The sequence below is a fragment of the Pseudopodoces humilis genome, chromosome 22 (assembly GCF_049639895.1).
Source record: "Pseudopodoces humilis isolate 2021_Gansu_Grassland_sample_001 chromosome 22, ASM4963989v1, whole genome shotgun sequence".
Taxonomy (NCBI): Eukaryota; Metazoa; Chordata; class Aves; order Passeriformes; family Paridae; genus Pseudopodoces; species Pseudopodoces humilis.
In genome coordinates, this window is record NC_142221.1 from 4,772,875 (window position 1) to 4,790,357 (window position 17,483).

General features: G+C 44.2%; 1 protein-coding gene across 2 annotated transcripts in view; it reads right to left on the bottom strand.

Annotated features, from left to right (window-relative positions):
• The window catches only part of ABL1 (ABL proto-oncogene 1, non-receptor tyrosine kinase), a 77,399-nt gene that overhangs the window by 8,779 nt on the left and 51,137 nt on the right, over window positions 1-17,483 (bottom strand). For both annotated transcript variants that reach the window (XM_005527279.3, XM_005527280.3), the window contains exons 2-7: window positions 13,833-14,006; window positions 12,804-13,099; window positions 7,444-7,716; window positions 3,548-3,632; window positions 3,007-3,184; window positions 691-875 (exon numbers count right to left, since the gene is read on the bottom strand). In XM_005527279.3, the coding sequence (XP_005527336.2) occupies window positions 691-875; window positions 3,007-3,184; window positions 3,548-3,632; window positions 7,444-7,716; window positions 12,804-13,099; window positions 13,833-14,006 (1,191 nt within the window). The remainder of the gene's footprint in view (window positions 1-690; window positions 876-3,006; window positions 3,185-3,547; window positions 3,633-7,443; window positions 7,717-12,803; window positions 13,100-13,832; window positions 14,007-17,483) is intronic.

Sequence of the window (17,483 nt, forward strand, 5' to 3'; positions counted from 1 at the left end):
GGGCACTTCTGAGAATTTGACCAACAGCTATGGCAGAGATATAAAACCCAAAGAAAGGCTGATAAAAGTACAATGAGATTTTCTGTGGTCAGATTTGATACAATAGAGCTCCATTTAGCTAAGCCTGCTCTTATCACCAGCACTTCAGGGCTCTTCAATAACCATTTGTCATCAAATTTTCCCACTACTTCTCCTCATCTCATTCCAAAGATTATTCTTTTAAAATGCAGAAAGACAAGCTTGGAGCTATCACTAGACAGATACACACATAATTTATTTTTTTTTAACATAAAAAGAACCAGATTCTTTACTCCTTGAAGTAGTTAGAAAGTTTTTGGCTATATAATAGTGTATCACTTCATAGTTCTGTGCCAGACCTCTGTCAAGGCAGCAGCACTGGTGCCCTTCAGCCCAATTTCATACATTTCTATAAACACTACAGTATCCCTTATTTTTCATATTTGCCAACAACTCAAATATTTAAAATCAGGTGGAATAAATTAAATTCTCTGTGCTCTGCTCTGAGACTGCCCAAGAGATTAGTTCCTGCACTCTGACAAGCTCACAGAACAACGTGGCTCGAACCAGGGAACCTGCTGCTCCCTCCTGAAATGTTCCACACCGGCCTTGTTTCACAGCTCTGGAGAAGAAGACAATCATCTGCATTCATTTGTCCATGCAAATTCTTACCCCAGACGTCGGATTTAATGGAGAACTTGTTGTAGGCCAGGCTTTCTGGTGCAGTCCACTTGATGGGGAATTTTGCTCCGGCATGGGCTGTGTAGGTGTCGCCCGTCATTAACCTGCTCAGGCCAAAGTCCGCCACCTTCACCAAGTGGTTCTCCCCTACAAGGCAGTTCCTGGCAGCAAGGTCCCTAAAAAGAAGACCAAAAATAGGCAATGAGAAGTCTTTACCATCTCACTTTTAGCGATAGCAAGGAAGCCTGCTGTTCCTGAAGAAACCTGGGCCTGTGTGATTATTTTGATCCAAATATTACACAGAAATTCTGGAGTTACACGCACACACACAAGAGGGAAAGTTATTTTCCAGTCCGTCTTCGTAAGACTGTCATCCAAAGTTTTTTTTTTTCTCTTCTAATTTGAAGTGAGAGCTTCAAGAAGCCCCCTCACTTTCAATAAAAGCTGCCACCCTCAGGATAAAAATATTTCAAAGAAATGTCAGTTATCAATAGCTGGGGATGAGCACTGAATAAACTGAGTTTCAATTCCTCACTTCTTGCCCACCTCTGTAGCGCTTCAGTCACCCCAGCCAACACCAGTCATTCTCCAGAACTCCTTTTCCAGTCCTTGCTTAAGCACCAGGATGAGTTCTCAGCCCTGCTCTTCCTCCTCCCAGGTGTGCCACTTATTACAACACAGCATTTAGCCTTTGCAAACCTGCTGAAGCCTCTGCTGTCAGTGCTGCCATTTTCAAAGGATCGGGCAATAAGCAAATTTAACTTTTTCCCCACATTTTTTTCCACCACTGGCCTCACCCTGGCAGGTGAGAGATGTGCACATTGCATTTGCCACTTCCCTGGCTTGTACATGCTGTTTGCATCCTTGGAAATGCTTCAGGAGGATAAAAACAAAGCACAGAAGTACATTTCTCCTAATATTAGGTTTTGTTAAAAACACTTTTCCAGAGTATGTCACATTGAACTAAAAATTGATTGTACCAGGAAGCTCCTGTGAGATCTTTAGATATGAGGCAGACACTGCTGTTTCTGTTGCTTATTCGGCTCAATTGGAATAAATTAAAAACCAGGAAAAAAAAAGTACATCTTACTAGATGCCCATTTAAATTTCATACTGTTTTTGAATGTACCTTCTTATCAATGCTGATTACTACAATGTGTATCTAAATAAAAGCTCCTCTCCATAATCAAATTCCTCCTCCTTCCTGATTCATTAAACGAGGTCAGAGCACAGCATTTGAATCCATGGATGTGAATTGTGACAACACTCTTCAAATAATTGGGTAGGTGGTTATGGGGGTGGCTGATAAGGAAAAACGCTACTATTTATTTTAGATAAATGGGTCATCAGAAGTAAGAGGAAATTAAATGAACGGCAGAGAAGACAAATGAGATTCACACAAAGGAGTTTTTAAAGTTTACTTCCTGCAGGCTGAAGGGACAAAATCCTTTCAACAGAGCAAGTCAAAGGCTGGAAATTTTAATTGGCAGCATCACTGTTCAATTTATTGACTGATGGCAGCATTTAACCAGGCCTTTCAAGCAGCAAAGGCAACTCCTGGCTTAGAAGAGCACCTAGAACTTTACACACGATCTTCATATTTGTCTCTATGAAAAAAACATGTGCTAATTCCACATTCCAGTTAATTGGGAAGGAAAGGTCACGCTACGGCACCAAGAGCATCTTGTACAAAGCTCAGGCACTCTCGAGCCCTGGCACAGGATGTGTCATTACATTGCCAGGAGCCCATTTCTGCAGACAAGGAACGCAAAGCTCCAGCCATAATTGTAGCACACTTTAAAGGTCAGAGTCCCTGAGACTTTTAAGACAGCAGAGATGCTTATTAAAGTGAATACACAATCTGGACAATAGCATGGAACAATCCCTGCGGTGGAAAACAAAGTGAATCAAATAAGAACGGGCTGAGGCGGCGCTCAGAGGGTGATTCTGCTGTGGGGACCGCACCACCAGCATCACCAACTGCAGCTGCTTTGAAAGGCTGTTAGAAACAAGGAAGTGGCTTATCTGGTCCATTAGAAGTCCATTACTATGGGCTTAAATTCACATTTAAGGCCTTGCCCAAAATATGTAAGTACTGATGTGTCTTTCACCTGCATCTACTTCAAAGGCAAGAGAAAAACCCTGAGAGAAAACCCATCCTTTGGACAGGTTAATGGACTGTGCCAGATTTGCACTAGTGTGTCAAATATATGCCACCAATCAATGCTGGGATTGCCTGAAAGGGAGGAAAATACATCAGGGATTGTTCTGTGCTTGAGATTTAAGGGTGCTCATTGTCCTTCCTACCTGTGGATGAAGTTTTTCTTCTCCAGGTACTCCATGGCTGAGGAGATCTGAGTTGCCATGTACAGCAGCACCACAGCATTCACCTCCTGCCTGTTACACTCCCGCAGGTAATCCAGCAGGTTCCCATACGTCATGAACTCTGTGATGATGTAGAAAGGAGGTTCCCGTGTGCACACCCCTGGGGAACAACATAAAATCCACAATGAATGTTGGACAATCTCAGTGAACCTTCAGGTTTCATCCTCGAAGGCAATTTGTACCTCCAGAAGGCAGAAAAATCTGGCTCGTGGGAAGAATGGATTCTGCTTGGAAGTGGTTAATAGAGGGGTTTAATTTTCTGCTTCAGGCTCTGGCAAATTAAACATTAGGGAGACGAGATCATTAAAAATCATGTATTAGTGGTACAAATTGTGAATTTTGCCAGACAATAAGTGTCTGTATTTAAAGCCTTGGCATGGTAAGCTGCTTATCGGCTCCTTAACATCCATATCACTGCACAAGGGTTTAGTTCAAATCCCTCTGCTTGGTATTTATCACTTACCTAATAATTGCACCAAGTTCGGATGCTTGATCTCCTTCATTACTGCGGCTTCTTTTAAGAACTCTTCCACCTCCATGGTATCCTCCTGCAGAACAATGGCAAAGCTTTGGCAAAGGCAGTGTACACAAAGGAAGAACATATTTTTGTATGAGGACACAAAAAGAACTGCAAACTGACAACATAAGCCACAGTTCTCACACAGTCATTTTCCCCTGTAGCTACAACACAAAGCCAGGGAGTTACAAACATTAATTTTTTGTATGATTTTAAAAATAAACATTTTTGTATTTTCATACTAGCTGAGCTTTCTGGGGCAAGAAAATCCATATCCCTTTTGTGAAGGGTCTCTCACAGAACGCTTGGGAGCTGAAAAGGAAAAACAAGCTTGTTCCTAACGGAAAAAAAAAGATAACACGAAATAAAAAGTACAGAAAAGGAACAAGAATGAACATAAAAGAAAGGATACACCACAATCAAATGCTTGAGAGGCTGCTGAAAGGCAGGCCCTTGGGTTCACTGGGCAGGAACAAGAAATCCCCTCTCTGAGTCAGGGAGGCACGACCGACAGCAGCCGCTGTGTGAATGAAAGCCTAAGGTTTCACAGATTCATTTCTGGCATTTAGAGCCTGACCCATGACGTATCCATTCTGGGCAGACGTGTCTCTACCAATTTGTTGGGTGCCAAAAAGTTACTTGGCACAGCACAAAACCAAGGAAGATACAATCTTGCTCAAAAGACATATTTTTCTGAAGCAGATATGCCCCAAATGGCCAGAAGGTCATTTCAGAGTGGTGCAAAAATACAGATCTATCCCTAAAGCAATGTTTCATTCCATATCCATATTTTTTTCAATGATGGATTAATGCTGACAGGTTACATGGACAAAGTGTTTTAGGGAAGGATTGGAAAGGATTTACTGCTCCTGGTGAGAACGATAACAGTGGGCTGCCACTGTGAGATCCAGCCAGCTCCCTGCTCTGCACTTAGCACTGAGAACATTTTTCCAACACTTCCATTCAATCATTTACTATTCATTGCCAATTAGCTTGATTGACAGCTGCGATTTGCTCAACACACTGTCAAAGCTAATAGTCCAAAGGTCCTTGTGAGCAGAACCTTAAACTGTTCTCTTTGGCAAAGGAAACTGGGTTAATAATCCAGGTTGCAAAATTATCCTAAATATGCCTTTGTCTTACTCATGCTACACAAACCTTGGAAGGTTTGTCCTTTGCATAGCTGCTCCACAGTTTGAAATTTCTTACCCCTCAGTGACCATATTAATAGGAAGGACACATACAGAGAACCACTGTAGCAATGACCTCTCTGAAAACCTGATATCGTGGAAAGGACCAAGCTTTAACTGGCTTCCAGCTCCCACTATACTAAACCATGGCAAAAATAAAACCATTCTGTCTGTACAGCATTTTCCCAGCACAGCACAGAGCCATGCCACGGCATTAAGGGACACCAGGGTTACATGCTGCCTAATTTAAAACACAGGCTTCTCTGCTGGGGGAAAAATAAAGGAGGGAGAAAAAAAAAACAACAAAAGGAAAAGCAGAGGCAGTCCTAGGGGCAGCAGAGGCAAGGTGAGCAGTAAGAAATGTGCTGAGCTGACCAGCTCACAGCAGCTCAGATATTAAATGGCCCTCAGGAGAACCAGCTGTGGCCAGTCACGACCGCTACACTTGGTCCAGTGCAGGTCACAGAGCTCTGCAGCCACTGCCTCGTGCTCCTGTCCAATTTGGGGGTAGAAACACAAATTCACAGCGTGTCCTGTTATAACAGCCCCTGATAAATGCTGTGTCCTGTGCAACTCACAGAGCTGCCAGGGATGGATTTTAACAGGCAACATCTCTCATAACCAAAACATAGTCTTGCCCTCTCCAGGTAAACACTGAGGAGCAGCATGTGAATCGCTTCTTCTCCAGTCCTGTGCCAGCCATGAGCTATCTTTAGACACTTGATTGAAAACTGAACAACAAATGTGTGTTCGTAAGCACCATTATTCAAAAAGATGCTGGAAGGAATTTTCTCCTCCTCTCTTTTAGTCTTCACTCTCCTTTATCTTTCCTACAGAGGTATCTGAGGCAGATGGGGAAGGAGCGAGAAGAATCATACCAAGTTTTGAAAAACATTCCCTCAGAGGAAAATAAAATGAGTCATCCAAAGATTTGGGCAGAAGCTGCAAAAGGCTTGTTTTTCCCAGTAGAACTGGGATATAAATGCAATTTTAAAATGTTTCCCAAAACTTTGAAGAAAGCTATAATCCCACCTGTCAGGAAGTAGACTAATGGATTTAAAGAAGGTGGATTATAAATTTGCTTTTAAGGATGGTTTTAGCGTGCATAATTGCAGGTTGAAGTGTTTCTCAACTCTCTTCTTAGTTCTTGTTCTTACACTCCCCAGTGGAACATGCTGCTCCATACTACATTATGAACCACTTTTAGTCATGTTTCATTAAATATTTATTTATTTGAAACAGCCATGGTCTGTATTAAGGTTTCTCCTCTGCACAAACAGATTTGATGGGATAACATGCAATTTGTCTTTCTTGATGGGTTTTAGGGAGAAGAGAACGACAGCAACAACTTCAGTTTGGAGCAAGATGGGAAGTCTGAAAGCATCAGGAATCCTCACACTGCAACCAGCAGCAGGAAGATGTTTCTGCAAGCCATGCTCCAGGAAAGACTGAGCTCTCCTCAGTCTGAGCAGGTGTTTTGCTGAACCTGGTCACATCCCAGCTCACCTGCACCGCAGCGCTCCGAGCGATCCCGAGCAGGGACAACACTAGATGTCACTCGCTCCCTGTGCAAGCAGCACTTGGACTCCCCCGCTGGGAGTAGCAGCAGGAACCTCCAGAGTACAGAAAAGGCCAAAATGAAAATACTTTCTGCAGCCATGGCAACCCAGAAGTACTGAGGCAGCTGCTGCTCGGAGAGCAAGGAAGAAATATTTTTCCCAAATCAAGGAAAGGTTCTTCCCCTGACACCGAAGCATCTATACAGTTCTCTCCACTTCAAAATTTCCATTGCAAAAAAATCAAAAAGAAATAAATTAAACCCTTGGTTCTGTTTGTCTGCAAGACCAAACCACGTCCCCATTCGAGGACTGAGAACATGGTGTCAAGTTCACATAAACTCCTATTAAGCAATCAAATGCAATGTGTGCAGATGGTGCCAGAAGATCTCAAGACAGTTTTATAAACATAGATGAATTAAGCAATGACCTTATGAACTCACAGAGCACTATTTGCATTTCAAGAGACAAGGAAACCAAGATGCAGAAATCAGGGAGCAGTGCCAGAAACAGAACTGATTATCCAGTTCTTCATTAAAGCCACTTATGAATTTTAATATACCTTAGCTTGCACACCATTTTTCCTCCTCTTGTGTCTTTTGATAAGAAGCAGCTGAGAACAGTTGCTTAAGACTTCCAGGTACACAGGGAGCTTGTCTTTCGGGAAAGATGCCACATAAGACAGAAAATCAAAACATGTAAAGCCTCCCTGAAGCACAGCCTTTGAATTTTATGTTGACTGACTCACAATCCACAGCTTTCCTTAATACAGCAGCTTGTGCTAGTGTGTTCATCCACGAACAGCTCACCTTTACCACACCATGAACATGAGACACCACGGCACTATTTACTTTTCTAAGGTTTCATCCATTCTCCAATAAAAACTGTGCTGTTAACATCCTCCTTTGTTTAGATACGAGAGTTACAGGTATCACATAAACAATAAGAGGATCAAGCTCTTTTTAAAACACTCTATTTCCAGCACACAGCACTCAAAGGGGGGGCTGCCATCAAATACCTCACTAGAACTGAGGGCACGCAGCCAGCATGAACTTGCTCCCAGCTGAATGGGGAACGCTTTGAGCTTGAGACCTACCTTGAGAGTCTTCACAGCCACTGTCAGGTTGTACTTCTTCCAAACTCCTTCATACACCTCTCCATACTGGCCTCCACCCAGCTTGTGCTTCATGGTGATGTCTGTGCGCTCGATCTCCCACTTGTCGTAGTTGGGGGACACGCCGTAGATGGTGGGCTTGTTGCGCTTGGGTGCCGGGTAGTGCAGCGTGGTGATGAGCCCATCTGCCACGGTGGAATGGTGATGGACCAGCTCTGCCAAGGTGTTGAAGCGGCTCTCTGAAGACACATAGAGCTGGGAACCAAAGGGGAAGGGAAAAGCTCGTTCAGGTAATGTCCCTGGAGAGCTTGTAGACAGGAACTGAATCATAAAATTGTAAAAGCAAAGTGTGGTGCTGCTTCTACTGAAGCCATGGAACTGTGAGCTTCACAAGCTCTGTAACCAGCTCCAGAGCCCAGAACAATCAATGCTTACATAGGAAAGGCATGGATTCAGGAGAAAATACATGCACTTTGCCAAAACAACAGAAATGGCTGCAAATAGCACTAGACTGACATGCTGTTGCTTGAGATGTCTTTTTTCAAAAGCCTGGTCATTAGATTGTGGGACATTTCCTGGAGAGTATGGGGGGTTTGTCAGCCTCAGTGTCTCAACTTCACTATCACTATTTGGGTTATGACATTTTCACCTGCCTAGTTTCTCCTTGAAGCATCACTGGGCAAAGCAGAGTTTTCCCTGCTTTAGGCCTGAGCTTCTGCAGAGGTTTAGCTTGAAGTCAGGAGCTGGTCTGCTCCATCCCTGTGATGGGCACTGATCAATAGCACAGAAGGAAAATCATTACCACTGAATGAAAACCTGCTGCGAGGCATGATAACCCATATTTGTTACCTTCTTAACACTTCTACAGAAGATCCATTTTAAGCCTAAAATCCTGCTAAAGATAACGGACATCTGACTCCCTCCCACCAGAGTTGTGCGTTTCAGGTTTTCATCCTCAAGCCCAGTCTTCTGCCAGGCAAGATGAAAAAAGCTAGAAATTTCATTATTTGAAAAGTCCTGGTTACATTTGAAGGACAAGGAGACATTTTGTATCAATGCACATTTTGCATCCTAGTCTAGCCTAAAACACAGAAGAGCTCCATTTCTCACAAAGGACCAAAGTTTGGTAAGGGACAAGCTTGCAGGAAGAGCAGCACCATGTTAGGCTGCCCAAATTCCTGTCCAGTCCACACACTAGTCCTACTGCTCACAGCACATGCCAACAGCTATGATCAAACTTCCCAAATGTTTCTGACATGCTGGATGTGTACTCAACAGTTTCTGCATGTGCAGTGGCCATCTGTTTGGGATTTCAGGAGGCTGGGAAGTTAATAGGGCTGCCAGGCATCCAAAAATCCCAGCCTTAAAATCAAATTCTGCTTCTTCCACCTAGACAGAATTTGTGGATGGAAAAAGAAAATGCATCTTTGAAGCTCCAGCAATAAGAGAGTATCCCCAGCAAAAAAAGGGAGCTGTGTTTGCAAGAGAAAAAAACATTTGCAGGAAGGGAAAAAAATACCCTCAAACTTGATTGAAGTCTTTTTAATGAAGACTAGAAAATAATGGCAACCTCCTGGGGAGCATGTTCACAACTCTCTATCAAAATTAATCAGACATTCATTGGTAAAGTAACTGGATCAAATCTCATTTCAACACTACAGCTAAAACCCCTCAAAAGAAAAAAAAAATCCCTACAAAAACCTACAACACTCTTCATGATCAGACAGACGAAATCACCTTAAAAGCAGATGTTATAGGAACAGAAAAGTGACAACATAAGAGGCTGTTACAGCTACTTGGTGTGAGTGACTAAGCATTTGCCAGTACAACCAAAATTTAAAACAAGCTATGCCTGTCTGGGAATGACTTGAAGTACTTGCAGTGGTATGAGCAGTTCCCATGCTACACTGAGAACTGAAATCTAAAAATACGGACGTAGAAAAAGCTGAACTCCAGGATTACTTGGAAGCATTAGAGAAGCATGGAGAAGGAAGCTCCCCCATGGTTTTATGACAACTTATATCTCATGAAAATTAGAGCTATCTGTATTTAGTGTGACAGATTGTATGATCCTGTTATAGAGAGAGAAAGAAGCTAAATAAATGGCCAAAGATTTCAGAGAAAACCTGCAGTAAGAGGAGGACAGGACTGCCCTTTCCAGGCCACAAAAACAACACTCCATGCCTTAACACTCATGAAGTTTTCCATTTACATTAAGATAAACTTCCACCAGTAAGTAAATGCAATTATTTTGTAGGCAGGATTTTTCTAACCTCTCACTGATGACACCCAACAAGAAAACCACATGGTGCTGCTGACTTGTACTCCCACAGAGGTGAGAGACCCAGCACCTGAGTTTCGTAGGGATTCAAGTTTGCTTCCTGGCTATGTTGTTGAGACATTATTTGGTCAATTTTTGTGTATCAAACAAACCATAAACACCAGCCCTGTTCCAATGGGCTCTGCTTGCACAAATGGGCAGCTCATCTGTACTTCTGCCACCAGCCCACATCTCTTTTTCCTGGCTGGGGTATTTTACACAGGTGGTTAAGCTAGCCCATGCTAACCTCAGCACAATCCTGAATCCAATGGCAGTCCCACTCCTCACTCAGCAGGGAAAACTGAACATCCACAACAAAAAATCCATGAAGGTTCAAGTCTGCATCCAATTCAGCCACTGGAGGATCCAAGAGACTCAAGCAGGACCCCAGTCCTGCTTCCTTCCTGCTGAGGACAGCAGAATTTGAAGAACTGTCTGGACAAGGGTGTTTATTCATTTGGGTTACTCAATAGGAGGTTTTCCCTCAAGTATTATCAAGTCAGGAAAACCAAGTCCTCTGTACCACAGAAGTGGTTTACCAGATGACTGGCTGAACTGTGCCAGCCAAATCAAGAAGGGTCACTTTTAATACCTGCCTCAAAAAAACCCCAACCAACAAAACAAAACATTAGAGGGTGGTCCAGAAAAATATGACCCATTTAAGTGGGAAATAAAGAGAAAATTTTTTTGAAGTTGTTGAACGCCAACGGAGTCAATATAATTTGTACTAAAATTAAGATGTACAAACCTCTGATCTCTCTAGTCCTTTCAGTTTTCCCCCAGGAAAAAGTCTGGGTAAGGCTTTGCAATGCAGGACACACCACCATGCTGAGCAGCAGCTGCTCCACATGTTCCTCTAATACCTTTTCCTCCTGAAGCGTGTTCTGTCAGGCACAGGATATGATCCCACCAAAGCCATTCATCCTTACTGCAGCACTGGGAGATATTAAATTCCCTGGACAGGCTGACTAATGATACAGCAGGCTGAGAGGGCCCCAGGTGCTCAAGGCAGTGAAGGTAAGAGATTTCCTCCAGCACAGCCATGATCTGCTGTGAAGCCGGCAATAAACAGAGCGCAACGCGAGCAGCTCAGAGCAGGACCTGCTCCGGCAGTCTCCATTCCACAGAGGGACAAACTGGGATATTGGCTGTTTCTCTTCCCAGCTCCTCAGCTTCGACAGCCAGGGACAGGGTGCTGGGAGAGCACAGTGTTCCCAGCCCAGCAGCACATCTGCCGCTAAGATGTCGCAATTCACTGCCCAGCTCATTAACGCAAATTGAAACCGATGAGGTTTAACAGCCAGGCTGCCAACTGCAGCACATGATGCATGGACATGGCAAACTGCCCCTTCTGCAGGGATGCTGGCACTTGGCACAGCATCAGGAGGACTGTGGTCTTTGCTTGATCCTGCAACGCCCAAAAGCCACAGGTCTCGGTCACTGCTGCTCAGTTTTGTATTTCCAACTACCGTGAGCTGCAAATCTGCTTTAGTGAATTGTTCCAACCTGCACTTTTTCTCAAAAACACCAATGCAGGCAACTTTGTGGAAAACAAACGGTTAACCTGGCTAACAGAGACCTGAATGGCTTACTGGAGCTCTGCAGAACTGTTTTTCTGGGATAAAAACAGCTCTGCTGGGATGAAAGCCTTCATATGCCGAACTCTATTACAGCTCAAATGGAGAACATGTGCTATCTCCTCACGGACACATGCTTATTTACACCAACCCAAGGAGCCTTCGGTTCAAAACATTCATATGTGAGCACTGCTCATCTGCCAGCATCTATGGGAATAGAAGGAATATCCACTACAGAGACAGGAGGAGGAATAATATTCCAGACTGCCATGTAGCCCTTCAAGTATGCTGCATGTCAGCACTTCACAGACCTGGTGCTGACCACAGAGTGTCTACATGGGAGGGAGAAGGAAGAATCAAAATGCCATAAGCTGGAAATATGTTACTTTAAATAACACAGTCAGAATTGCCTCAATTACAACACGTTTGCTAAAGCAGACTAAAAGTATTTCATCACTGAACAAAATCTGGTTATCTTATTGGGTGTTTTAGAGTGCTGAATCTGATAAATAGGAAACACAGTGTACTGGTTCCCTGTGTTTTCATACCAAAGGTTTTGCTGTCAGTATTGCTGCAAGAAGAGTAAAGCTCTCACAGGACAAAGGAAAATTTGGCACAGTGGGCTGCTACTATGCTTGATTACTTTTATTTTTTTCTTTTGAAGAAATTTAATGGCACAGAATCTGTCATCTATTAGATGCTGGCAAGAAGAGCCTCAGCAGCCATGCTCCAGACCCACACTTCAACTTCTGCACAGGATCTAAAGAGACACTGCTTAAAATAGATTTGTTAAAACACAACATTTTCCAAAATCCAATGCCAGAAGAAATGTTTCCATGAAATTATAGCAAAAATCTCTGGAAAACTACACTTTTATGCTAACATTTCTCTGCAGCATCCACAAAGCACAGCATTGCAACACTGCTACAGCACACAACAATCTAGGGAAAAAATGAAGGAACTGGGGACAAAGCCCATATAAAAGTGAAAGTGCCTACCCGTCTCCAATGATCACGCTGAAATACTGTAGAGAAATCAAAATAGTAGTTAAAAATACTGCAGAATACCTCAGAAAGCATTCTGTCCCTAATACTTATAGGATTATTAGCAACAGGCGCTAACTTTTCTGATTTGACAGTCAAAGAGATTATCTTTTGAACATAAGGGACAAGAATTCTCAGAATCTCTTATTAATGATCTATTAGATTCTGCTCTATCTGTACTATTTTCTCCCTTAAAGTGTTTCACTGCTGATCTGGATTACATAGTTTGCTAAAGGAATAGAACTGCTTTGTCCCAGCCCATGTCAGAATCTCATGTTTTACTGTAGCTACAGATGATGAGCCCCGTGAGCAGAGCTCGGAACCGCTCAGTTCGACTGCTACCGCTTGACCTCGTGCAGACCAAACACCCCAGAGCAAGGTTTTGCACAGCCTGGGGCTCACCTTGCCGTCAGAGGCAGTGTTGATCCTGTAGTGATAGACCCTCCCCTCGTAGCGCAGGGAGATGGATCTCTGGCCGGGGCTGCTCTCGCTCTCCCGCACCAGGAAGCTGCCGTTGATGCCGCTGCTCAGCAGGTACTCGGCGGCATTCCGGGACACCGGCCCGTGGTACCACGAGTGCTTCTCCAAGCTGTTCACTGGGGTGATGTAGTTACTGGGGACCCAGCCCTGCCCGTTCTTGGTCTGCGCCTCACACCACTCCCCATTGTGATTGTAGCCCAGCACACGGAGCTTTTCACCTTGGGGAAAAGAAAATGTATTTAGACATGGCAAGCCTGGGAGCTGAGGACAAAGATAAGTTCTTTCTGCCTAACAGATTATTAAATAATCTCCTGTAAGAATAGGTATCTGACTCAGCAGGGAGCATGTGTTTCTCTTCAAGCTTGAGTGGACCTCTCCAAGCCAAATAAAGTCACATGCTTCAGATTTTTAGGCTCTCCTGCAGTTCTGCACCAGCTCCAATACTGCTTGAGTTTAAAAAATGAATCCAGCAAATTTTATTTGAACTGAGCTGGCTTTTTTGGAGCTAGGAAAGAACTAAAATGGATAAACAATAAAAAAAAAAATTTCAATTAGGATGGTAAGCAGATGTGACTTGGAGTACATGCAGTGTTTTCTTACTCAGTCTTTCTGGTCCTTATATCTGTAGTCATTTTTCATAAAGGGACTGTGTTTTGGAGAACTGTGAAAATAAGAGGCCAGCCTCCAAAATCAGCTTAATCTCTCAGTTCAAATTCTTGCTCCTAATGGACACTTTAGTTTTGACAAATTTTCTTGCCCAGTTCAATAAAAAAAGACAGTTATAACCTCTAAAAAGTTCATGACTTTGTGAAATGTTTGTATTTGTTTAAGATAATTTCCCACAGTAAAAAAAATCAATAGGGTTTGGTGTAAAACTTAATTATTTCACAACAACTTTCCTTCCTACACCTTCTCCCACACTCCCAGTGGATTTCTGGCCAGTGACCTTACCTTTAGTTATGCTGAGAGTGTTGTCCCCACTCGCCACAAAATCATACAGTGCAACAAAGAGATGGGGGTCATTTTCACTAGGGCAGGAGAGAAGGTTTTCCTTGGAGTTCCAGCGAGCTGCTTCGCTCAGACCCTGCGGCTCAAAGTCTGACACTACCGGTCTCTGAAGGGCTTCTGGAGGAGAAAGAGGGAGAGAAAGGAAAAAGCAGGTTCATTTTGGCTGATAAAATCCATCTGGCCAACCCACACACTCCGACTTCCTAAGTTGCATTGTTTTGTGACACGTGTGCTCCTCGTGCATCACAGGACAGATACGGACAGTGCCTTAATGCAGATCCCCACAAAGGCAGGACATTCTTGTTCCAGAGCTGTCCCCAGACTTCCCAGAGCCCCCAGCTCCTGCCTCTCAAGAAATGCAAGAAAGGGAAAGCCCCTCTCCATCCCTCCAGTAAATGCAGCTCACGTAGGCTGTTTGCTGCCTGTAAATCCTTTGGCTCATACCTAACTGCTGGAATGGTTAGATCTGAAAACAAACCCAGGACCTTTAAAAGGTAAATCCCTTAATTATCCTATAAATGAAATGGCCAGAATGTGCAGCAAATGGAGCCAAGCAGGGCAAGATTTATAAGACATGGTATTTAAGGAGTTAGGTCTTTCTGTTCTTCACCGTATTTTTAATCATTCCTCTTCTTATTTGAGGACAAGGCAGTGTCTTTTTTGTTGCCCTCTCTCCTGCCCATCACTCTCAAACCAGAGCAGTGTTGAGCATACTTCATACATTTTAGGAACCCTGAGACACCTCTAAAGACACAGATTCCTGAAAACTGAGCTTAATAGATGAGTAAAAACCAACCTCCGAAGTTTTTTGTACACCGCAGCACAATAGGCATGTAATATTCAGTAAGTATCAGGCAAGTCCCAATACCTCAGGGAATTCTACTGCAGTTGTTCCTGCAAGTCCTTCACTTTGGAGTGAAGGATTGTGGAGTTTGGAGCAGAAATGCTCCAGATAATTGTGCCCCCTCACTCTTTACCACACTACCCCCAAATGGGCTGGCAGCGCCATGTCTGACTGCAGTGGCACAGAGCCAGGACAATAAGCTATGAAACTCTCGTATTTTGAAGGGTCATTCTCCATCTGGATGAGTTTGTTGAGTGAGGTCACAGTGTTACACACAAACCACTGCGTCAGTGTGGCTCTGGGGGCAGGAAACACAGCACTGTCACAGCAGCCCCTTGCGCCACAGAACTGCCCTAAATTACACAGCATCGGCCCCTGTCTGCTGAACCTCTCCTCTGCACAGACAGGGCTTTGGTCACAGAAATCCCATGCCAAGTGTTTTCTAGACTGTCAGGTCACCTGGGAGCACAATACTCAGTAGCACTGTGCTGCTATAGAGATGCAATCCCGTCAAATAATGGTTTTAACGCCACCATTTGTTTGGCTTAGAAACTCAGTACAAACTGTGCCAGTAAACTGTGAAGAACTGATGCAACTGGCACCAGAAGAGACATGGAAGTTTAGTGTGGACTGGGACATATTTTATTTCCCAATGGGGAAATGCTAAAAAAAAAAATCCCACCAACCCCTCAAAATTCAACCCTACAAATCATAACAATACACATTATTTTCTAATATTATCTTTGATAGCGAAAGTGTGAATAGTAGTGGTGGCCACTAATTACCCAAAGACAATCTGGCATCCTTGCTGTGCTGGTCCACACACAGAGCCACTGGTAAAGGCTCTCTGGGTGGTCATTTATGTATATGAGTACTATTGTATTTGTTGGAAAATGTATATCATGTATGTGAGCAAAATAGCAAATACAGACGCTGCTGGGCCTTTTTTCCTAGCCAAACTGTAACTGCAGGGAGATATATTTCCATAGTGAATCAGAGCAGTTAAATAATTCCACTTTCTAAATGAATCCACAGTCAGAAAATGTGGTAGTGTGTTGGGTGGTTATTTTAAAGCACCTTGACATCCTGGCTTCTTCTTCCTGTGTCCCGCAGGAGAATATATTTTAATAGCCTGGGTTTCCCTCGAGAATGACAATGAAGAAAGGAACAGAAAATCCACTTTCATAAATTAAGCTATAATCATTTTACCATGAAAACGCTTTGATCCTGTCAAGCTCATTAAGCTCCCTTATCAAACACAGGGCACTGCAGTGACTGGTGATACTCCAAGGAGTGAAACCATCAGTGAACACCTGGAACAGACACACAGCAGAGCTGCAAGCGGCAGACACACAACCTCAGCAAGCAGCAATGCTGTGATGCTCTCCTCCAAATATTGGACAAAGCAGCACCCCCTGCTCCGTGGGATGGACCATAACCTCTGTTAGGAAGGAAAATGCCTCCCACACAGGGCACTGATTCGACAGGAAGGCAGGAAATCCAAGGCAGGCTCCCCTCCAACTCGTGGAGGATGGCTCAGGCACAGACAGGGATGGGGATGTGGGAGCAAAGCCAAGCGCTCCATAAGAATCCCTCCCTCGTGCTCAGGCTGTGGCGAGGCTGGGACTGACTCACTACCCACGGATGCCAAGGTATGTGCTCCGATTCAGCTGTGAGACAGCACCGTGCCAGCCACCAACAACACCCACGAGCTGTGGTACAGGAGTCAGGGAAGGCTGCTTTTGCTCGATGACATTCCTACAGACACTGACTCAGTGATAACGCCTGCAGAACCAAAAACCGCCAAGAGCAAGGGCTGTTCAACACACACATGAGAATTTGCTAAGCTGGAAAACCGCACCGGTCTCCCAGTGAAATCAGAGGATGCTTGTACCTTCTGTCTCTCCCAGTTTGACCCTCCTGTGCAGCCACAGGCACCCCAACAGAGGTGTGGGCTGTGTGTGAACATGCTGTGCAGGAGAGCACGATGGGGAGATGCCAGACACAGCCCTTGGGCTGAGAGGGGCTGGTTTTTCCAGAAGGTAAGAACCCCAAGCTAACAACTGGGGTGGGGAAAGTGGTGAATGAAGCTTGAAGAGTGTCCAGAAAGGGAGGATGAGGCCCTGAGTCAACACAGAGAAGAGCATAAAGGAAAGAGCAGAATTGTGGTGACCCGAGTGTAGCAGAAGCTTGATGGACCGTGACAAAACACACTTTTAAAGGTCTGGGCCCCAAGAGGAGACTGTCAGCAGACTGAGGACACAAAACCATGAAGCGAGAGAAGCAGTCAGGACATGTCCATCTGGGAGCCATGTACAGCCAGCTGTCAGCAGCATTTATCCCTCTGAGCAATTCTCCAGCAAATCCGCCCAGACATTCCAGTCCTTCGGAGCAGGAATTAGCTGTTGCTGTTCCTACCTATAGAGGGTCTTTTTCAATACAACACAGCTTCTTCACCTCCTACTGCTGGTTTTAACTACAGTTTTACAGCACTGCAGAGATCTTCAGTGGGCCAGATTCCTCCTAATAAATCAACCTTGGCTGCTGTACCTACAGGAGGCCATCCTGGCATGGTGATGGGGCAGGAAGCGAGTGTAATTCAATCTGTTATCGCTGCACTGTTGTTCCTTCCACACATCCACTTTGTTTTATGCTGCATCCCAGCAAGGCTGCAATTTATTACTCTGATCATACCGTGCTCTGGATAACACCTGGGTTCCTGATAGGAGTCCTAAAGCAGCACTGTAATT